The 23,328-nt window shown below is 43.5% G+C and overlaps 2 protein-coding genes across 4 annotated transcripts; one reads left to right on the top strand and one right to left on the bottom strand.

The window, feature by feature from the left end:
- Window positions 1–73: 73 nt before the first annotated feature.
- KIAA1191 lies at window positions 74–12,154 on the bottom strand. Of its 3 annotated transcripts, XM_080988793.1 has the most exons (10): window positions 11,922–12,154; window positions 10,104–10,243; window positions 9,364–9,459; window positions 9,019–9,101; window positions 7,447–7,637; window positions 5,829–5,955; window positions 4,105–4,229; window positions 3,410–3,516; window positions 2,950–3,095; window positions 74–1,719 (listed from the first exon to the last, which is right to left on the bottom strand). In XM_080988793.1, the coding sequence occupies exons 4-10, from the start codon at window positions 9,044–9,046 to the stop codon at window positions 1,511–1,513; spliced, it is 933 nt and encodes a 310-aa protein (XP_080844919.1). In that variant the 5' UTR covers window positions 9,047–9,101; window positions 9,364–9,459; window positions 10,104–10,243; window positions 11,922–12,154; the 3' UTR covers window positions 74–1,510. The 3 variants fall into 3 exon arrangements, with proteins under 3 accessions (XP_080844919.1, XP_080844920.1, XP_080844918.1); XM_080988794.1 differs by lacking the exon at window positions 10,104–10,243; XM_080988792.1 differs by lacking the exons at window positions 9,019–9,101; window positions 9,364–9,459; window positions 10,104–10,243; window positions 11,922–12,154 and having other exon boundaries at window positions 7,447–8,998.
- Window positions 12,155–16,823: 4,669 nt separating this feature from the next.
- On the top strand, window positions 16,824–23,120 carry ARL10 (ARF like GTPase 10). The gene is made up of 4 exons (XM_080989099.1): window positions 16,824–18,835; window positions 19,851–20,019; window positions 20,292–20,467; window positions 21,473–23,120. The coding sequence occupies exons 1-4, from the start codon at window positions 18,644–18,646 to the stop codon at window positions 21,647–21,649; spliced, it is 714 nt and encodes a 237-aa protein (XP_080845225.1). The 5' UTR covers window positions 16,824–18,643; the 3' UTR covers window positions 21,650–23,120.
- Window positions 23,121–23,328: the final 208 nt, after the last annotated feature.

Raw genomic sequence — 23,328 nt, forward strand, 5'->3', positions numbered from 1 at the left:
CCGATATGTAGATTGCAGTCTTAGGGATGTGGTCATCACTGCAATGGCAGAATCTGTCACACATCACTAACAGTCATTCTCTAAGGTTTTTTTTATTATTGTGCAGAGATGTTAAGCACAGAGACATGAACACAAAATATCACAAAATAAGTTAACACTAAACAAAAAGCTGGATCACTGTTTACACACAGCAATAGTGATGACAAATAGGGCAGAAAAAGCTACAGTGGTATTGAAGCACAAGTCCTCATGTCGTCAATGTAAGTAAAGGAATAAGATGAAGCTGAGTGAGACACCACTAAGTCACTCAGCTGCAGAACTGCCAACAATCTGTAGAAACAACACAGTTCAGAAAGGGGACAGATCCCATTTAGGACATTAAAAAAAAAGATTAGTGAGGACGTCTCAGTAAACATGCTGTTAAACAAAAGACCTTTTTATCTGCATAATGGATATTCCAAGATTGCCATCTCATCACTATAAAGCCAACCGGTGACTTACGAGTTTAGGACAAGGACAGTACCTGCCCCCTATGTCTTCAAGCAATCACAGAACACGTCAAGTCTTCCACTGTCTGATTGCTCAAATAGAAATTAGCAACAATTTATGCAAATGCTTATGTTCATATCTAAGGTGAGACGCTAGGTTAAAATCTTCCCTGTGCTCTAATGACTTATTTTCCTCTTCCTCCCTAAGAAATATATAAATAAGCATAACCACTGTCCCTTTAACTTTATAGTTATTATCTCACATCCTTTCCCCTGAAAGTGCTACTAATAATTCCCAAATGAATCCCCAGGAAAACAGCTACAAATCCCTTTGTTACCTCTAGGAATGAAGAAACTTTTCCATTCTACTGTGGCTCCAGCTTCATGGTATGCAGAACCCATTTGATGCAAAGGGCTTCACAAACAGTATCATTTCATAGTACAAGTCTAGAATTAGTACTGATATTTTTTTCATGTTGAAACATTTAGGTCCCGAAGACATGAATCTCTTACATGTAGAAATAGCCAAGCAGGGAGTCTTCAACTTTCAAGCATGGTGCTAAATTTCTCCAATATGCTTACCAGAGCATTAGACTTCAGTTGATGCTAGATTCCCTCAAACGATTCAAAGAAGATACTAGAAAGTTATACATTGTCCTTCAGTAATCTTGCATGAATAAGTAGATGTCTACACAAACAGCAGCCCAAATATTCAAGCCAAAAAGGTCCAATAAGTTGACTGTTTCCCTTTATAAAAAGGTATTCAGAGAAGCACAGAACTGCATGTCAGAACTCTGTTGGCAAGATAGTTATTATTTTGGTGCTGCATAAGAGACCTTTGGAAGGAAAAAAAAGAGCAAGAAATTCAGAAAGTTGCCCAAATCTTGTTTCACCACTGTCTGTAACTCTGACCTAGAAGAGACCTTCCTATGTCAACTGTATGTGGGGAATGTGAAAGACACCCTAGGACAATATAGTCCATCAGATTTCAAGATCATCCTGCCTTTTAAGTGGAGGTGTTTCTAGAACCCAGTAGGAGTAAGCACATTCATGTCCCGGGGTCTGAGGTTATGAGAACGTGGGGACCGCTTCTTTTCATCCATAGCTGGAATGTCCATCTTGGGAGGCTTGAAAGTTGCAGGGTCCTCTGCCATCCTGGTGGCCTGGGCACGCATTAGTTCCATTGGGGTTGGTTTCTGGGCACCCTTATAGGCCTGGACGGTAAAGCCCCCTGAGAGAAGAAAAGGATACAAAAGAGATAAGAGAAAGGCAAAAGCAGCAAACCATTACGCACATCTGTGCAGATGTACAGCACAATCAAGACTTGTGTAAGCAATTGCCATTTCATCAAATTCTAAGCACTAACCTGGCGTGCTCTGGTCCGTGGGGTCACGAAGAGTCGGACACGACTAAACGACTAAACAACAAGCACTAACCACCATGTGGCATGTGGCAGTTCTCTTTGTCAACAAAAGATATTTGTGTATTCCTATAGTGACAGTCATATGAGGAAGCTATACCTAAAACTGCAACTCAAGTATCCCCTTGTGATAAGCTTTTTGCACATAATCTATGGCAACAGCCTTGAACAGAATTTAATTGTCACTGGAAGATTCAGGAATAGTTCTGGCAAATCAGCATTAAAGGAGCAATGCAGATGGTTAAAGAGTCAGAATAATATTCACTACATTTTTTCTTAAAAGAAGTAAGTAGGCAGAGCATCTTTGCTTATTGGGAAACTATGGAACAGACATTCCTCTATCAAATATGACTGAAGGCAAAACAAAACACTAGTAGTTAACACTTAGTAAAACCACATTAACTACAAATTTAGGATTAACGCTGCTGTTACAAAAGCACAATAATGTGGTTGGGGGGGGGGGTACAAGACTGAATCCAAAGTTTGATTTTCCGACCTTTGAATGCAGCATTCAAGTTCAAAGCCATAGACTGCAGAAAGCTGTGGACACACATTTTACTATATGCCACACCTTGATATATGCATTCTCTTCTGTAGTCCCAATTCCAATTGACAATGAATTCTTCCCATTTACTTTTAAGTCTCTTCATAATTTTAACTCTTCGTTAGAGCAGGGCTCAACTAATACATCAGTTGACTCCCATCAGCAGAATTCCTGCACAAGGGCTTTCACGTGTGCTATGGGGCTTTCCCTCCTCCTCTCCCCATACACCCCAAAATTGGCTCTGGGGGCATCAGGAGAAGCCCTGGAATAGTATGCAAGGGGAGGAGAGGGGGGATTGTTCTTTCTGGCAAGCCAAAATGCTTGCCTTGACAAAACAAGTACCACAGTGTGATGTTTAATTTCTCCTTTAGTCTTTAAAGCCAAAGCTTGCTACTCCGGTCTTTTGTAAAATGAACACATATTTTTGAAGACTGTATTTTTGGAAGAACGCATATTTTTGAATACATAAAGACTGTTTTCTTAAAATGTTGCTGTACCTGAATCTGTGTGTTTTTGAAGAGCTCTAGGTCCAAAGAAGCTCCATTTTTCAGACGGTACTTTATCGCCATCCCCACCACCGGAATCCATGGCAGCAAGCTCAGGACCCGTGATGGATGCGGAGGACCCCTGACTAAACCAACCCCTGAAGAGAACAAATCAATTAAGAACTGAAACCGGATAGGCAGACCATGGTAGTATCTGACTACCACAAACATTTAATCCCAACTGAACAATTCTCACTCCACATAGGTTTACACCAAAAGATAAATCCAGGAAAAAATTGTGTGAGCCACATTACCTACCCACAACTGAAAGACTGGGTATCTTTAAAAACGCAGCAAAAAAGCACTGGACAGATTCCACAAACAGGATTCACAAAACCCAAAAGGAAGCTAGGATTCCTATTAATTTAGACACATAGTTAAGTGCCCTTTGTTTTCCTCTTGGGAAATGTACCTGTATGTGCGCTTGGGAGAGGAATGGGGAGTGCTGCTTGGAGTGGACTGGGCGGAAGAGGCCTGTTTATCTTCTTTTGCCATCTCTCCACTTTGCATCTTTAGGTTCTGTTAGAAAGGGTAAAGATGTACAGTTGGAAGCTTTCCAATTCTAGCAAGTGAACAGCGAGCAGCCACAGTTTAATTTTGTTTCTTTCATTGGTAAAGCTTAATAAAAGCATGATGCAGCATATTAATGAGACTTGCATGCAAGATTGTATGGAGACATTTCTGCCTCGATTACAGCTACCTCTCAGACATACCATCTTTCAAATCATCACCCTCTATTACTGAACTTTGTATTCCGCTTCAAAGGCATAGCATCCATTTCCCAGTAATAGTAAATTCTATATGTTCAGTCTCAGAAAGTTAGGCTTTTAGTGCAGGGAAATAAATAATTTACATAAATTACTTTCAGTGCCAATGCCTCACTGGTACTGATAAAGAACTCAATACATTATATTTAACTGGCACTAGATTCAAGCTCTCTTAACACAAACTCTGAAACAGGATGCAAACCGGAAAAATCCTTGATTCTATTGTGCCAATGGCACCTATTAGCAAACTTTCCACACTTAGTTCTGAAAAGTAGTAATTTACAACCAATACCAATTTAAGGAATTCACTACTAAAGCACAGTGAGACCCAACACCTTACATGGAGTGACTCAGCCACACGATGGTATTTAGTCTCCTCTGCAGTGAGGCCTTTGTGGGGAGTGTATCCGGCATCTCTCAACCCTGCCTGCTGCTCAAAGCGTTGAATGCTCTCCTGAGTTTGCTCTAGAACGGACAACATGACACATTCATACAAGCCACAAACACTACGGCCTGCAACAAAGTTCTAAAAGGCAATATCCTATAGCCTTTAGTTATTAGAAATGATAAAGCACGGAGGGAGAGATTTCTTTAAGCCATCTATTATAAAGCGCCAGAGCAACGCACAGCACAGTTAAAAAATGTTCTGGAACTTTCATCATTCCAGCAGATTGGAAGGGGAGGACAGGACTAAAGTTAAAAAGAGAGACCAGTATAGTAAAATAATCTAGGATTGCTTTGTTTGTTTATTAAATTTGTATACAGCCCTTCACCCAAAGATCACAAGGTGGAGAATATAAATAGCCCCCTTCCCACAAACACATTTAAAAGGCCATAGATTGTCTAATCAGCTAAAGGCCTGGTTATACAGAAATGTTTTCCTTTGCCCTGAGCTCTTCCTACAAGTGAGCTCACTGTATTTTTGGGGTTCCAGAACCAGACTTTCTAAACTAGGGATGGGGGACATGTGGCCCTGCAGGTGCTGTTAGATATTGTTACTGTCTATTGGCCATATTGGCTAGCTGATGGAAGAAGTAGCACATTATCTTGAGTCACAGGTAGGTTCCTCATCCCTGTTCTAAACCTTTACTGCGACAACTTTTGTTATGTTCTCATGAATGCAGCATAAATTCATACATAATCAGAAGCTGGGCCCAAAAAAGAAGCCACCAGGGTTTAGGAGGAACATCTTCAGAATGCCTTCCTCCAATCTACTGTTATTCAGAGCAGAAACCTCAACCCTGTCCTTTAGTAGCTTCTTTAAAGAAAAATTATGCAATTGTAACGGCTATCTTTAAATATTAATAAAATATGTTTCCAGAATTATTTCTTAAACATAAAAGGAAGTTTCCTTCATTGTTTTACTGTAAGAAAGTAATATACCTGAACTAGACTTCCATTCTGCTGTGATCACTAGACTTCTAGAACAGAAAAACTACAAGAGACTCAAAATGATGAAATATATATGCCACATCCAAAGCATGCTGATTCAAGCATATTGTCTATGTGCCAGTTATCTGCCCATTAGTAGGAGGAGGAAATGTACCATTAGCAACCTAATGAAGTTGTTTAATTCACTGTAAATTCAATGGAAGTGTGTATTTAAGTTTTCCCAAAAGATTTAACAGCTACAATTAAACATACGTAGGTGCCAACAAATTATCTTCCACAGCCATTCATTTTAATACATTGACTGGACAAATGGAATGAGTTTGCCAAGCTAACAAGTAAGAACTGGCAGTACAGTCCCACTACCACAAAACACATAATGAAGTGTTGCAGGACTTAAGAAGAACTAAATTTCCATGCTGTTTCCCTTAGGTTACATGCTAGTATTTAGGTACTAAAGAGGATCAGAATATGGAGGTAGAGCATCAAATTCATTCTTACAGCATTTTGTTTGACCCTTTCCATTAGGGGATCCAATCTCTTTGAAGGCCTTTCTGAACAGACAACTATATCACAGAGAATTAAAATAACCCACATGGTAATGGGAAATAAACCATATTGCAAAATTTGATCTCCAGGGTAACTTGCCTACTAGAGGAACACAAGAGCTCTTACTTGTGATGAGAGAATTCATGATGATGTGGGTGGCCTTGGCCTTCACTACAGGAACCTTGTTCACAGTCTCAGTGGAAGATGAGGGGGTAATGGCAGATGGATGCATGCTAGTCTCCCCTTCCTCATCCTGTGCAGAGGAAGCCAGGGACAGTTTGAGGAGAAAGGGGCAAAATTACCTTAGGAGAATCTCACACACTACTCCTGATCCTCAAGGGAAGGAGTCCTGGAATCATACTTGAACTGTACAGATTGAACATGGTGCTCTTGCCATTTTCCCACCCTCTCATCTATAACATTTTAATTCTGTATAGTATTTAGAAATCTTTAGTCTTGCATCCAGCAGATAATCAATCTCAAAATATCATTATATGAAGCGAGAGATCACTCCTATTTTCACCAAAAACCAGATCCGCTGTAGTCCATGAAAACAGGTGAAAATATTCTCTCCTGCACAGAAGATAACTCCAAGCCCCAAGTCTAGTTCTCCTCATAAGATAACAACTATGGCTTTCTGATTATTCCCTGCTTTTGAAAAGTAAATCCAGGGTCACAATCTGTTACTTGCCACCCACCCACAGCCATTTAACCCTAGTCAAAATCTATAGGTTTTTAAAAAAAAATCATACCAGCTCTTCGTTGTGACACTTACACTCTTTTTGTCAGACATTTCACCAGTTCTGACCAGTTACAGCCATTGTAATGAAAATAAGTGTTTCTCCCTCAATAATTGTTGCTATAAAAAGTATCAGAAGAGCATCTGTATTATTGGCATCTGCTTGACTCGAGAGAAATGGAGTGTGCCTCTGGAGCGAAGCCAAGCAGCTGTTAGTAGCACTGAAGTGACCTCTCAGGGGTGCAAGCCTGGGCAATGTGTATGGAGGTCCTTGGCTGCCCAGTCAACAAGACCCTACTCTCAGCCTTGCTGAAGTGGTCCAAAGGAAAGCAGAGCAATACGTTTGGTACCAGCTTGGCTTCAGGAGTTGCCAGAAGGAGGCGTACAAGGTGCCAACCAACCATCTTAGGGACTACATTCTGGTTTTGTGTAGGGTTTACCCCTTAGCTTTTTCTTCCCTGAAGATATCCTGCAAGGCAGCAGAGGTTTAGGATCAGGGTTTTCCTTCTAGGTGGATGAGCCCCACCTGCCCCTCACTTCCCTCTACAGCACGTGCAGAAACTGCCTTCTTGACACTTGGACCCACTATGGGTCTTGTCCGCTCAATCTGCCAGAGCCTGTATTCACATGTAGGGGAAGTCCCTAACTCACCAAGGGTTTGAGACCACTCAGCTACCCTCACCTGGTTTAGCCGGCCAGTCAAAGCTGTTTCCCGGGGTGTGGCTGTCACATGCTGATAACTTCTAAGAGCCACAGGTGAGAGCTGAGTGCAGCGTGGGAACCAAAGGTGGACAAAGTACCCCAGAAGTAGCACACTACATCTCCCACCAGAGGTACTACACCTCCCCTAACACCCCATACACCCAGAAGAGCAAAGCAATGTAAATTTGATGCCCCTCAGCACAGTTAATTTCAGTGGTTGATTTACGTCTTCAGTGGGACATTAAAAGTGGTATTTACTGGACACCTCATACCACCTCTATAGTCACTCTAGAGACTGCATACCTTGGAAATATTTTCATATTTGCGTTCTGGGACGACTGGCTGTTTCCACAGGATATTGGTGGACATATTTGGAGGAGGAGGGGTCATTGGTGCTGTATCCTCAAGGGCATCATCATAACTGAATGTCCGACGGTTCATTCCAATGGGTTGGGACATCTTTCCTAGAAAGCCTCCAGAGCCATGCTCAATAGCTAAGGACAGAGATGAAAATTTCACAGTAGGCTGCACTTTTAGAATGCCAACTTTATACAAGCAAGTAGTACAGATCACATTAGCACTTATTTCATTAAGATGATCTTCTAGCATCAGTATCACAGGATTTTAGAACATTGTGATGTAACTAACTTTCTTTCAGGCCCAAGGCCACATCACCGTATTCCAACTCCGTCAGGGCAACATGCCACAGGTAGGCATGGCCACCTTATAGCAGGCAAGCAAGAGCACCTGTGCACAAGCCACCACATGCATACCAGGGAACACGCACACAAACAGCAAGCAAGGTGAAAAATGAAATTGACAATAGCTGTGAGGGTAGTTTCAACCTCTCTGCCCAGTACTATGAGGATGAAATTCCATTAGTGTACTATGCCCCCCTCAATCTCAAGGCAGCACCACACTGGGTCAGGGAATTGGGGGCTACTGGAGAAGACTTAGTGGACTGGATGAAGCCCACTGGCCACTGGTTCACCACTACTGATCAAAACAATGCACTTGATCCATTTCAACCAATAATTAGAGAGCTAAAGGCGCTACTAGAGCTAGAAATTCTTAGGCCAAAGCTCCTAGAAACACTTACTCAAAAAAGTCTACTGCCTATTAATTTAGGCACTTATCTAGTCCAGAATTACTAAAACCCAAGCCCTGGCACTAAAGCATTTATTCAGAATCTTTTCCCACATGAGACACCTAGGATCAGGAAAGTAATCAACTTTTCATTAAAAGATGTTCAAACAGAATAACCCCAGAAAACACAACCTAAAAAAAAACCAGGCTAGAAAATGTTTAGGTACTTAGGATGGTCATTCGATTTCATAGGGATCTGAAGAATTTTCCATCCCTGCCGAGATGACTTCCCAAACTAATGGCAAACAGCCTTTTCACTCATAATCAGGTAAATAGGCACACTAACCATCGGATTTCTATAAATTCACTCAATAGCAAATTAAAAGTCAAGTAATGGTAGCATGAAATACATAATCCTGAAGGCAATCTGAAAAACTACTTCCAGGAACAGATGGAAGAATTCATCTCAGAGGAGAACTCCATCAATTTAGTAATTAATTCATCATTATCTAGTTAGCAGTTGTTGGTCATTAGCAGGCAAGAAAACTGACAACTGCAACCATAAGATTCTAGGTCACCAACAGATGTATTGTTGAAGCGCAATTACAATTCTCTCTAGAGCAGAGTCAGATCTTTATGTGTGTCTGCATTTAGTGTGGTACAGCTAGACCTTCATAAAGACAACACAAATAGACTTGGGAGATTTGAATAAAGGGCCTGATGATATTTGTTGCAATTACCACTAGACACTTTTACACCCGACACATTTACTTAGATAATTAGTTTTACCAGGAGCATCTGTTCGTCTTGAAGCCATGATTGCAAGTCCAGGTGTTTCACTATATGGAAATCCAGAACAGTATTGCTGTTACCTAATAAAAACAGAGGGTACTTTCATCTGCAAAAGTTACACCATAGCAAAGGATCCTGGTTTATAATAAAACTAGAGTATGTCAATGAAGCTCCACATATTTTACTTTGCTTATAAAGCTAGCAAGATGGCTAACATTTATTTTGATGATTTAAATAATGAAGCAATGAAAAGGTATTATGACCTAACTCATTTTAAATTAATCAGCCTGCGTATCATTGTAATCAAAGTTTTTATAAGAAAAAAAAACTAATAGAGCTTACCACAACTTATGATGAGAGAAAGATGTCAAAAAAGGACCATTCTGTTGCTGATGCTGAAACTAGCAAACCATCCTCACGAGCTTCCATGCAGACAGACTGACAAAAATTCAGAAGCAATAAATCTTTACTAAAGTAAGACAGTCTACAATTGCAGTAAAATTGTATTCATAATAACCTAATTCAATACTGACAGAAAGCCACTTCAACCTTCATAAAGGAGAAAATAGTGCACAACGCTCAAATGCCTCATCTACCTGTTAACCATTAGGTTGGTGGTTTGAGCCCACCCAGAGACAGCTGTGAGCGGAATTTCTGTATTGCAGGGAGTTGAACTAGATCAGGGACGTCCAACAGGTAGACCGTGATCTACCGGTAAATGTCTTGAGGTAGATCACTGGCTCCCCCAAAGAAGCTCAACAACTTTGGCTTCCCTTAAAAAAGCTCAACAGTTTAGCCCCGCACCCCCACAAAACGGTGCTTTCCTCCTCCCAAAAAAAAGGGGGGGGCAGATCACTGCCAATTTTTAACTCTGAGTAGATCGCAGTCTCTTGGGAGTTGGCCACTCCTGGACTAGATGATCCTTCCAACTCTACAATTCTATGTGGGAATTCTCTAACATTTGAAGTGGTCTCAACTAGACACTATGTACATCAACCACACCAAAGAAACCGTCACTCAGTTGGACTGTCAAGTACTTGCAAAAATATAAAATATAAATATGAAGTTATAAATTAGCATACTTGGACTGCAGTAGTAAATAAATTAAGTCCAGTCGAAGTTGACTATGGGGTGCTGCACTCATCTCACTTCAAGCTGAGGGAGACGGTATTTGTCCACAGACAGCTTTCCGGGTCATGCGACCAGCATGACTAAACTGCTTCTGGAACAACAGAATACCCTGATGGAAACGCTGTTTACCTTCCCACTGAAGTAGTACCCATTTATCTACTTGCACTAGCATGCTTTCAAACAATGGAATTCAAACTGTGGACCTTCCTACTGCAGTGGCAACAAGACAGGGTCAAAGAACACTCCACATCTCAATCAACATCTAAGTAATCTACAATGGCACCTGGTTTCAAGGCAATGGGAAGTTTTCCAGCACAATATAAAGCAATCAACAGTGGTAGTTTACCTTTGAATTAATAAAATACAATGGTCTCAAAAGGTATTCTGGTGATTTACCCAGACAATCAAAGGTAAGCATCAAATAACTCAGGAGAGGTAGGTATTTCCATGAGGGAAATGCAGACTTGCCATAGATATAGCCTCCATAGCAGTAATGTTATCAGAGTGGGTGAGATATAAATAAGAAACCACAATGTAATTTACATTAATTTTTCTAACCATCATCTGTTGGCCAGTTCTAAGCATTTTATTCTTCTTCCAACTGCAGAAACTGCTGACCTGGAAAGCAGCCATACAAACACCCACTAGCTCATGCCAGCATATTCTCCCATATGGTTGCAATTAACAGTAGACAGATGCTGTAAATGCAGCTTCAAGAGGCACAGTGTCCAAATGGCCACTTAAGTCTTGTCCAGCATTTCTCACTAGAGACCAACAATTGCTACTTCTTGCAGCCAAGCAAGCAGTTTAAATCCAAGTGAGCCTATTCTCTTCCTCCTCCAATAATGAGAGAGGATGCAGGGGCTAGTGGCATGGGCTGCTTTTAACATACTAACTGTATACAACATCTAACTGTTGAGGCACTTTACATATTATTATGAATCACTTTGAACCACCATCAACATGCAAAGAAAATAAGTTTTGCTGTAGGCTCAAAAGGTTTAGTCCACTAACAATCATTCCCTAAGCAAGTGTGTAAGGGAGGGAGCCACACCACCGACAAGTGTAGGCAACAGGTCCGTCTCATAGGTTAGGCTACAACCCTATACTCGCTTTCCAGAGAGTAAGCCCCTTTGAACTCAATGTTTAGGAAAGTTTTTAATGTCTGACGTTTTATCGTGTTTTTAATATTCTGTTGGGAGCCGCCCAAAGTGGCTGGGGAAACCCAGCCAGATGGGCGGGGTATAAACAGTAAATTAGTATTAGTATTTGGCTTGCTTCCGAGTAGACATGCATAGTTAGGCTGAACACCGACAGGGAAAGGAGAGGCATTAGTTTACAAAACGCATGCAGTGAGATTAAAAACGGTTTTAATATATTTTTGCATGTTTACTCGAGAGCAAGTCTCACGGAGCCTGCAATAGGCCTTGCTCCCAAGTAAGTGTTTTTAGGATGGCACCCTAAGAAAAAGAGGCGGTTGCCTCAGATTTCACCACAAGCAGCATCTTCCGTCCACGTCCCGCCCTGTCCCGGGGGGGAGTTCAGGTATTTTCCAAATACTGTAGGCTTCAGGCTCTTCCAAGCAGATGTCTGGGAAGGTGTCGCGCAAAATAAATTCCGCCGGAGCCTTTCATCCCCGAGCCCAGCCTCCTCCTGATGGTCTGCGGCGGTTCCACGACCGGCCTATCCCGCCCACTATGCGCCGTAAACAACAAGGCCGCGCTCGGCTGCTTTGCCTGCCTGCCCTCCCGCCCGCCTCTTTCTCTTACCTCCCTTCTCTTCCTGGGCCGCCCGCAGCCCCCGGACTGGGTTCCCCCGGTACTAACAGGCCCGCTGCGCCCACGAGTCGGACGAGAGCAGGAGGCGGAGGAGGCCGCCCGCGAGCAGACGCCGGTCAACGAGATCCGGAGGCGCCATGGCGCAGCCCGAGCCGGGAGGAAGAGCTCAAGCCAGACCAAGCCAGATCAGCAGCAACGCGGCTGACGACATGCAACTCAAAGGACGCTGGCGGAGGGAGCGCAATATATAAGCTTAACGATCTCGCGAGAGTTCAAGCTCGCGGCGTTTGAGAGACTAATTCCGAGGGAACTTAGCCGTTGGTATTCAGAAGTGTACGGGCTCCGGCAGCGGAGACGGGCAGAGCGCCGGGGTGGTGCAGGCATTGATATACAGTGGCCTTGTTCTCTATGAATCTGTCTAATCCTCTTTTAAAGACGTCCACGTCGGTTGTCATCAGTGCCTCCTGTGGGAGCGAGTTCCATAGTTTGTGCTGTGTGAAGAAAAAGTACTGTACATTCTTTTGTCCTGAATCTTCCAGCATTCAGCTACATTGTATGTCCACGAGTTCTAGTGTTCCTAGAGATGGAGAAAAATGGTTCGTTTTCTCCATGCATAATTTTATATCTTTCTAGTGCTTTTTTCTAAAAAGAAAATGTTTAGGGGGTACTCTCATTTTCCTACTCATATTGAAATACTGCCCCTCAGTGAGGCCAAACTTAATGTCTGGGGTATGTGTACCCCTGTGTCCCCCCAGAAAAAGGCACTGTATCTTTCTATCATGTCACCTCTAAAAAGCCCCAAATGCAGCAGCCTTTTCTCATAAGGGTATTGCTCCATCCCTCGGATCATGGTGGTTCCACCTTTCTGAAACCTTTCCAGCTCAAAAATAACCTTTTTGAGGTGAGGCAATCAGAGCTGTACACAGTGTTCCAGGGGCAGTTGCCCCATAGATTTGTACTTGTATCGGCAGTTTTATTTTCAATTCCTTTCCTAATAATTCCTAGCATGATATTTTCTTTTTTCTTTTTTTTTCACTGCTGCCACACACTGTGTCAGCTTCTTCATTGAGTTGTTCACTCTTTTTCCTGGTTAGTCATCACCAGTTCTGACTCCATAAGTGTATAGGTTAAATAGGATTTGGGGCCCCAGCATGCATGAGTTCACACTTATTTACATTGAATTGCCCTTGCCATTTTACCACCCATTCACACAGTTTGAAGATGTCCTTTGGAAGCTTTTTGCAATCCTTCTTTGTTTTAATGACTGAACAACTGAGTATCATCAGCAAACCTGTCCACCTCACTGCTCACCCCTAACTCTAGATCTTTAAAAAAAAAAAAAAAGTTAAAAAGCACAAGTCCCAATACTGATCCTTGGGGGACTCCACTTTCTACATCTGTTCTCATCCTGAAGTAAAGTTCTTAATCCGAAGTACTATTTCTGGGTTAGCGGAGTCTGTAACCTGAAGCGTATGTAACCTGAAGCGTATGTAACCCAAGGTACCACTGTAGGTTAATAAAACAGGCCTTACTCTTGCAGAACTCATGCTGGCTCTGCTTCAGCACAGCTTGTGCTAGATGACTGCTCATGGTGTTCCGTTGCACTAAACGTGGTTTAGTCATGCTGGCCACATGATCTGGAAAGCTGTCTGTGGACAAACGCCGACTCCCTCGGCCTGAAAGCGAGATGAGTGCTGCAACTCCATAGTTGCCTTTGACTAGACTTAACCATCCAGGGGTCCTTTACCTTTTTTACCTATATGATTGGTTGTTTTATCTTGAACAATACCTCCCACCAGTTTCCCCAAGGCAGACGTTAAGCCAACCAGCCTGTAATTTCCACAGTGCTATTGAGGAATCTGCCCCTTTGGGGATTTCTGGCTTGCTAATTTGATGCTTTCTTTAACAACCAGAGCAACACCAACTCCAGTATGTCTTCCCTGTTCTTCCTATAGTATTTATATCTAGATATAATCATGTCCTACTGGTTCTCTCCTTTCCACCAGGCTAGTCATGCTTGGAAGGCCTGTTATGAAACGATGGGAATTGTGATTTTGTGCTCTAGTTTTGCGTAACGTTGCTGAATTGCCAGTGTATTCCTGTAATACAGAAGCAATTTAGTTACAAATCAAATGACAGACCTTGAAGCCACATTTCAAGGCTGTAATTTGCCCCCACCCCAAAGTCCCTGACACATGCACACCCACACACCTCTTTGCAGCAGACGAAAGTTTGGTGAGATGTGGAGGGGGCAGCTTTTGCCAAGCCCTGGTATGCATGTGTACTTAAAGGCAGGGGAGGGGGGAACTGTCCAGAACAATTATATAACTTCAATAAGTTATGCCTTTCTTCTTGTTTTCCTCTTCCCTCCCCATTACGTTTTCCTTTTGTATGATGTCTGTTAGTTTGTGAGCTTGAAGGCAAGGGGCCGGTTTGTCTTTTAATCTCTGTACAGCACAAATAAAAAAGTAGGCACTTTAGAAGTAATGTTGTTTTTAGAAGAAGAGTGAAACTGGAACCTTGCAAACATTTGTGTAGGGCTCACAAGGATTTCATATGAAGGTACTAATATTCAACCTGTATTCCAAAGCATACTGCCTTTGACAGTGGAGGTAGAACATGTTCAGGGTTAGTAGCCTCTATCTATCTATCAAACCTTTTTTGAAAATACAAATTAAAAGTAAAACAAAACAGATGCAAAAGGTGAGTACTAATATAACAAGTTTAAGACAATTCAGTAACTATGCATACTAACAATCTTAACTCTTTCTCATTTAGATTTTCTTTAAAGGGTTTCAGGATAAAGAGAGAAAATAACTTAGAAGGTCCATAGTCTAGAGTACATGGGCCAGGGGAGAGGGCAACAGCCACTTTCCATTGAGCTTTAGCACTTATAGCTGCAAAGAAGCCCTTGAAAGCAGGGTTGGGTTGCATCCCAATAACCCCATACAGAAAACAAAGGAAACTGCACACATATTGCAGTATTGTTTTGTGACCTTTGGGAAAGTCAGAATTTACTGAGTGTCCTGAATCATCAAAGGATTGTTATTAGGCAAGGTATCTGCTTGACACTGCAGTTCCAGCAAATAATGCTGTTGCTTTTATTTTTTAATGCAAATATGTCAGAGAAGAGAGATGGAAATAATTCTGGGACTTCCGGGTTGGCGCCATCGCCGAATGGCGGACTCCCTCCGAGCTCCGGAGGGAGTCTGCTCGGCAGGGGCTGGGTCCTACCGCACCGGCGATGCGGGGACCCTTAAAAACCACGGCCACGAGGGTCGTGGACATGGAGACTCGGCTGGCACCGCTAGCGCCCTCCCGACTCGTGAAGGAGCCTTTTTAAAGGCTAAGGATCGGGTGCCGGGGAGAAGCGTGGTGCTTTGAGTCCTCTGCTATCCCTGCCGAGCGCAGCCGCATGCCATCCGGCGGAGAGCGCTGACTTCTTCTATTGAAAATTCGGACTTTTAGACAACAACCCGTGAGTAATTTGGAAACTGGGTTTAAAAGGAGGAAAAAAAGAATTTCTTTTTGAATTGGATACGAGCGGGGGGGGATCCAAAAAGGAAGTCAGTCCCCCCCCCTATTGTAAACCTTTCAAGACAAGGACGGGGCAACCAAGGTCCAAAAAGATTTGTATTGCTGATAAAAACTAAGAATTTCACGATGGGGAACTATAAGAACTGTGCTGGAGGATGAACTGAGGGAGAAGAAACGTAACCCCCCCCCCCTGGGAACCGGGGTGATTGAAGAGAGAGCCTGGTGAAAAGAGTCGGAGATTTTGACAGCTGTCAAAGTAGCTGTCAAAGTCGGAAAGCAGAGAGGATTTTATTATGAGAACTTTGCTGGCTAAATTTGTTACAATTTGCTACAATTTGTTAAAACTTGGATACAAAATGGCGAAAATATGGATAACAATCGGACTTTTGGACTAGAGAAGACAAAGTTATAACAATCCCCCTAGAGGAGTTTCGGGACATTACAAAGATGGTCGTAAGTGAAAAAAACACCATTGGAATTTTACAGGACTGGTTATCTTCTGGGAAAGCTGCGAAACGGAAACAATATTTTGTCTACAGGGTGTTCAGCTAAAGGAGACAATAGAATTTTCTATTGAAGAAAGGAAGGGACTGAACGCAAGTTTTTGTTCCTGAATAATAATAATCCCTGCAGACTTACTAAGCTTCTGAATTAGAACGTTTCAGCAGCGGAACAAGAGGAAACTGGACTACAATTTGGAGAGAACAATGGGGGGAGTTTTATTACAGATCTGAAGTTAAGGGTTCTAAAAATGTTTATGAAAGGGAAAAAAAAAAAAAAAGAAAAGAAAAAACCAGCAAGGAGTTGGGGGAAATAGGTGATTTATGGATTGTAAGAATCCCAGGCGGATAACATGGTTTGGTGGTCAGGGGGAAATTAAACCGGGGACAGGGGGGGAGAACTATAATCCAAAGGCTTGTTAACTTCTTTTTTTTTGAACTAGCTTTGTCTTATCTATTATACTCCTTATTTCTTATTTCTGATATTTTTATTATGTGGGGAGTTTTTATTATTAAAAAAAGGGAAATTGTGGAATGAAAATGGGGTGGGCCTTGGGAAAGAAATTTTTTGTGTTTTATTAAGGGTATTGATGTGGAGTGCAGAAATTTTAAATTCGAATAATGGTTTAACAAATTAAGTTTTTAATTAGAACTGAGAGCTTGTGGAGCCAACAATATGAAAAAGGAATATGGTAGGGGTGGGGGAAGGGGGGAGTCCCAGAAAGCGGATATATGAAAATAAGGCTATGAACGTATGTAAATTCTTGCTTTCTGTATTTTCTTTTTTTTTTTGAAAATTTTAATAAATATTATTTAAAAAAAAAAAAAAAAAGAGATGGAAATAATTCTGAAAATGGCAATTTATTCCTCCCACATAAATGGTGCTTTTCTTCCGCAATGGGCTGGATAGTTATCAGTACCATGACTCCTTTATTAAATATACCTTTAGGAATCATGACACACTTCTCAGAGGCTGCTCAGAGTTTAATAAAAAACACTAATAATAATACAGTGTTACAATGGAATGAAGAGAGGGGTCTGAGATCAAGTCCCTATCCTGGCTGTTGTGAGCAGGAGCTGTTTCTCTTTTATTCTCTCTTATTCTCTCTTCCCTTCAAGACAATATGGTTCCTCAGAAATCCCCCCACCCATTCTTTTTCATCTTTTAATTTTTGTCTTTTGTTATCATTGTTCTCTTTGTTTTATGTACATTTTAAAATGAAATAATAATATAAAACATTTACAAAAAAAGAAAGTTCCCCCCCTTCAATATTTATTTATCTACAATACCAGTTATGTGCTGTCTTTCAATATCAAGCCCTCCCAAGGTGGTTTACAAAAGTTAACTAGCTTCATATACATAGCAGGAACACGGGGCTTCCAGATAAGAATCATCAGTCTACCTGCTCCCTGGACCCCTATGTGATATTACTTTTACCCATTCCTATGATCCACTTGCCCTGAGAATTGATATTTCTTTCGGGCAGGAGTCCTAGACTGTGGCATGTCTGTAAAAATACAGTTAAAAAATCACACCTGCCCAGCTTTATCCAACTTGCCTCTGAATACTGATTGCTGGAGAATGCTCTTGTGCTCAGGTCCTGTGTGCCAGGCAACTGTTTGGCCACTGTGAGAACAGGATGCCGCCAACATGATTTTCATGGCAGTGCCTCAGAGGCAGACCAGTTCCAATCTGCATTTTGCTTGGGCATGGACAAACCCTCAGACCATTTGGTCCATCTAGGTTAGTACTGTCTACACTGACCAGAGGCAGCTCTTCAGGGTTTCAGGCAAGCTTCTTCTCCCTTTGCTCTACCTGGAGATGCCAAAGATGAAACCCAGGACATTCTGCATGCAAAATGTCCTGTCATCTTGGTATCAGACGTGAGCAAGGTTGGTCTGAGACATTTTGGTTTCTGGGGTGAACCACAAAATGGCACCTCCCCACCAGGGAAGAAAAGGTGAGTGAAGTTATACCGCAAGAACAAGGTGGAATTAAAGATCTACATCCAGATCTGCTGCCCCTGTGGATCCTGCCACTAGAGGCAATTGCCTCACCGTGCCTCATGGGTGGGCCAGCCCTGGACATGGGTAGGGGGACCTGTGGCCCTACAGATGTCATTGGACCCCAGCTCCCATTACTGTATTCCTAGGCAGCATGACCAGCGGTCAGGTATAACGGCAGTCTCAATCCAGCAATAGTGAGAATTCCGCCTTGGTGTAAGGCAATATTACGCTCAGCAATGCATTTTCTCTTTCTCTGTCACCCACCGCCCGCTCCCGGGGAATCTTACTAGGTGGAGAGACAGAGCAAGTCCCCTTTAAGGCCGAGAGTGACGTCAGCCGGACTCCGTCCGCACTTTGCTGGGGCTGATGCTGCCACCGGCCGGGAAATTCTCTGGCTGCTTAGACTGAGTCAGCAGCGCGCGCGCACGCACAGAGGCTGTTGTTGGTCAGCTGGGCGCATCTGCTGTGGATCGCTGCACTTGCTAGTACACAAGCCTCTTCAACCCAGGTTGCTAACTTGCGAAATAAGGAAGCACACGGATTTAAGGCAAGCCCAGGAGGCTGCAGGGGACTTTTCTGTGCGGGTTCATTCGGAGTGAGGCGCTGCTGGTGTTGTTGCAGTTGCCTCTCCGCCTGATTGGAAGTTGTTTCAGTCCGGTTCCTTCACCAATGGCTCCTGCTGGCGCCATCAGACACCTGAGCCTGGCGCTGGGCGCAGCGGTGGCCGCCCTGGGCTCCCTCCTTTTCATCGCCTGGAAGATCTACTTCCGAGACGTCAACGACAGCTGCATCGGCTGGAGGGGGCGCTGGGAGCAGCAGCTGGAAGCGGAGCTGGGGCGCAACGCACCCGGAGGCGAGGAGGTAAGATGGGTGGAGGCTGGGCCCTATACTCAAGGCCCGTGCTACTCTGTCAGCCTCCCCCTGGGACAATTGCAGCTCAGTTGCTAAAAGGAAGGAATATGTTTGGATCCATCTAGATCAGTCCTTTGCCTTAGGGGGACTGGTCAGATGTGGCAGATGGGGTCGTGATTCCAGGAAAGGTCCTAGAACAGATAATTCAACAGTCCTGTCCATGAGCACTTGGAAAAGGATGCCGTGATTCCTAAGACCCCGCATGAGTTTCTCAAAAACAGGTCATGCCAGAATAATTTCATTTCATTTTTCATAGAGGATAGAGGTACAAGCTTGGTGGATCAGGGGAATGCTGCGGACATAGTGCTTCAGACTTTTGACAAAGCCCCCCTCCCCCTATTCTTGCAAGGAAGCTGGTAAAATGTGGACTAGATGGAGTAATTGTTGGGTGGATTTGTAGATGGTTAGCTGACTCAACTCAAAGAGTACTCGTTAATGGTTCTTTGTCATCCTGGAAAAAAGTGATAAATGGGGGGCCCTGCAGGGATCTGTCCTGGGCCAATGGTCTTTATAAACAACTTGGATGAAGGATTTGAGGGGATGCTCATCAAATTTGCAGTTGACATCAAACTGGGAGAGGTAGCTAGTGCTTCAGAAGACAGAATCAGGATCAAGTATATTGTTTTTGGATGCTTAATCTAAGAACTTTTGCTCCATAGGTTACATAGGTTTGTGTATAGTACACAAAATAGCTTGATCTTCAATTTGGCTGGTATCTTCCTTGTTTGGATGCTTAATCTAAGAACATTTGTTGCAACTGCATCTAACAGTGCAAGGCTATCCATCTCTTTCATCTCTAAGTGACCTTCCCCGACAGCCTAACAATAACAGCTTTACACACAACCCAAACATGAAGTCTGGTTTTGCAGACTTGGCAAATAGCCACAGGTGAGGCTGCCAGTCACGAAAGGCCCTCCTGCAGCTATGCTACTGCTGTGCCTCGAAGCCTTTCTTCTCTTTTCAGCCACCTTCCTGTGAGTATCAGATTTTGGTCCTTGGTCTGGATGGGGCTGGAAAAAGCAGCATTATCCACTATATCTGCAGCACAGAAGCCAAGATGCACATAGCACCCACTCAGGGCTTCAACTCAGCACAACTGCAGGCCAATGGGCTCCAGATGGACCTCCTGGAGGGTAAGTCCTACCACAGCCTCCTGGAAGCAAGGCAGTCTGGGACAGTGGGAGAACTTTAGAAGTGGCCTTGTATCATTGCTGTGAGGGAAATGTGCAAGGAATTCTCTCTAAGTCATTGCATCACAAATATTTGGGGGGGGGGGGGTTTCTATGTGCCTAAAACAGAACTGAGTGTTCCATGCACCTCTTTTCTTTGGCAGTGGATGGGTGCCGAAAACATGCCATATACTCAACATGTATGGTTTTTATTTTTGGTCCTTTTTGTGTCTCAGTTGGTGGCAGCCAGAATCTACGTTCGTACTGGAACCACTACCTCAGCAAAGCCCATGTCCTAGTGTTTGTAGTGGACTCTGCAGATGGCCTGCGCCTCCACACTGCCCGACAGGAGCTCCATGGCCTGCTAGCAGAGGACCCCCAGTTGCCTCTGATAGTTCTCGCTAACAAACAGGTGGGCCTCTTCTTTCACCTGGGACTATCTACAGAAGCCTTTCTCAACCTAGGGCCCACAGATGTTCTTTAACTACAACTCCCATCATCCCTGACCACTGGACATTCTGGCTAGGACTGATGGGAGTTGTAGTCCAACAACTTATGGGGATCCAAAGTTGAGAAAGACTGGGTCTAGACTAGAGCAAGGCAGAGGAACCTTTTACCAGATGGAGCAGGACACCATTCCTGATAGGGATGACTCCTCCTGCTGGAGACAAGCAGGATCCTCAACTTGCAACACCATCTCTAGAGGGGAGGAGTCATTCCATCTCTCCAGACCTGCCTGCGGCAAGGGAAAGTTGGGTCTTTGTGTCTCTCTGTGTGTGCTTGAGTGGAGTGAGGCCAGAGGCAAAACTGGCCATGTTAACGGATATATAGTAAGCAATGCAGAAGTTATCTTTTGTATAGTAGGACACACAAAGGTTAGCAGTGTTTACACACACATCTCTCCATCCTCCAGCCAGGCAAGCAAGAGGCGTTATCACAGTCCAATGATAACATTCTAGCCAGGCAAATGCACACAAGGAAGGTGCAGAGCAGGGCTGGTGAGAGATGTGTCCTGGGGAAGAGTTCCAAGGGCCAGATGGAGATGCCCGGAGGGCCACATTCAGCCTAGTTCCCCACCACTGATCTGGAGATGGAACCCTGGACATGCAGAGATGGAAGGGACCCCCAAGAGCCATCTAGTCCAACCCCCTGCAATGTAGATCTTGTCTGTGCGCTTGACATCTTCTGTATATCATTTGCTTGTACTGACATGACTAAGTATATTGGATAGCTTATGGTGTCGTTATAAGCATTTAATGTCAAGAATAACTGTCTCCTTCCCAGCTCTCCTTTTCACATGGATTCTTGTCTGAGAACGAGTGAAAGTAGATTTAAAGGTGTGCTTAAATACAGTTCTCTTAAGGACGGGTGGGGAAGCGGTGTCATTTGTTCAACCTGTGATCTATATCCACTCTAGGACAAGAGTGATGCGCTGAGTGTGGCAGAATTGCACGAGGAGCTGGCACTGAATACCCTGAAACATCAAAGGGAATTCTTTCTCCTGCCCACAAGTGCTACTGATGCTGGCCTGACCACCACAAACAGTGTTCTCCACCTGAAGAACCTGCTGCTCAAACTCCTGGCTCAGGTCTGAAGGTTCTTCAACATCTCCAGGATATTCAAGCCACATGGAGCCAACTCTTAGCTTCCTCTTAGCTTCTTGAGATCTTATCCTCAGAGAAATAGGCTTTCCAGGTCCTCAAAAGAATTTTTTAGGTGTTTACTAAACCCCCTTCTGGAAAGAAGCCTTACCGTCAATATAACCATCAAGACCTTGGCTAAAACAGGGGCAAAATATACTGACCGTGGGGATAATATAGTAGTCTTGGGGGTGGCTGCTGGCATCTGCTACTGAAAGTCCTAGGGAATGGCACTGTCAATACTTGCACTAAGAACTATCACTTTGTCTTCGAGACTCGACCCAGCAGGTCTATAGGGAAAGTCTGCCCTGTGCAGGCTGGAATACCTCATCCCTCACTGCCCTTTTGAGAAGCTGGGGATTGACTGTGCCCCTATGAAATACTATTAAATCCTCACTGCAATTAGTGGGGAACAGGATGTACCGTCTCAAACTGCCATGAGGGCTAGTCTGAGAGTGGGTGTTAAAGGAGCATCTCAGCAGAGCATGTGCAAGCAGCTATTCTGCTGAGGTGTCCCTGATGGCTGTTAGGGCTTTAAATGCTACTTATTAGTGCAATAAAATCTATCATACCTGATAAGCAACTTGATGGCTTAGCTGATCTCTCTCCAACATACTAGATGCCCTTGAATTACAGCCATTTCCTTAGCCTAAGCATGTTGGACCAATTGTGCTTCTGAGGCACTAGCTCCTTGCTCCAAGTGTCCTTCCTCAACTTCCAAAGTCAAGTTAGCCCCCAGTGAATTACTACCCTTAATCTCTTTCTGAAGAAAGAAAGAGTTGTGAATTTCAGTGAAAGGCTGCAGAAGGAACTGGGAAATTTGAGGTACCTAATATGAATTGCTGTGCCCAGGGCTAATGAAGCTGCAAATCACTTTCTCAGTTTGGTGCTATGTTTGATCTCAAGTCACCTGGCTCAGGACTCATTCCTATATAATCCATATTCCTCCTCAACTGGAAACTGTACAGTCAGATAGTGGTGGCTGGGACATGCCAAGGGCCGGCCTCAGAGTTTGGGCTGCCCGTGATATGGAAGAAGTTGGTCTCAGACAAAATGCCAATCTTGCCTCTAGAGAAAGGAAAAGTTTTACATGTTCAGCCAGGCAGTCCTGCAGAGGGACCTTGTGTTTACAAGCAGAGTTAACCCAACCCTTGTGTGCTCTTTCTCAAACAGTACACATGCCAACTTCCTGTTCCCTTTCCTCATAGCCGGAAAACAGCAGTACTGCCTGAGCTTGGGCTACACTCCTTTTGCAAAACCTGATCACCCCTCCTGTCCCATCAAAGATTATGGGAAGCTTTGTTTGTGCCTGTGGCTCCTAGCCCTAAGTTCCTCTTGCCTGTATGAAATGGATAATTGGTGACCAACTGTTTACACTATGCCCCCCCCCCACTGTATCAAATAAAGCTTGAGTTGTTTGTCTCAGCTGTAACGGATATGGTTGTGTTTTCTATGCAACTAGAGATATCACAAGGCCAGCAGCGTCATGTGTTATTGCTATTAAGAAAGGCAGAACTCAAGGAGTGTTAAGGTCACTGCCAATACATGTACATAATTACAGTTAAGGGGTCTCTCTCTCTCTCTCTCTGTGTGTGTGTGTATTTTCATAGGAGCCTTCCCAAGGTCAGCTTTC

This window comes from Podarcis pityusensis (assembly GCF_964106645.2).
Source record: "Podarcis pityusensis genome assembly, chromosome: 2".
Classification (NCBI taxonomy): domain Eukaryota; kingdom Metazoa; phylum Chordata; class Lepidosauria; order Squamata; family Lacertidae; genus Podarcis; species Podarcis pityusensis.

Coding starts and splice junctions, on each gene's coding strand:
- KIAA1191 (XM_080988792.1), bottom strand. CDS start 7,752: ATGCTAGAAGATCATCTTAATGAAATAAGTGCTAATGTGATCTGTACT. Junction 3,517..4,104: donor GTGTGGCTGAGTCACTCCAT/GTAAGGTGTTGG, acceptor CCTTTCTAACAG/AACCTAAAGATGCAAAGTGG. Junction 3,096..3,409: donor TCTCCCAAGCGCACATACAG/GTACATTTCCCA, acceptor TGTTCTCTTCAG/GGGTTGGTTTAGTCAGGGGT.
- ARL10 (XM_080989099.1), top strand. CDS start 18,644: ATGGCTCCTGCTGGCGCCATCAGACACCTGAGCCTGGCGCTGGGCGCA. Junction 18,836..19,850: donor ACGCACCCGGAGGCGAGGAG/GTAAGATGGGTG, acceptor TTCTCTTTTCAG/CCACCTTCCTGTGAGTATCA. Junction 20,020..20,291: donor CCAGATGGACCTCCTGGAGG/GTAAGTCCTACC, acceptor TTTGTGTCTCAG/TTGGTGGCAGCCAGAATCTA.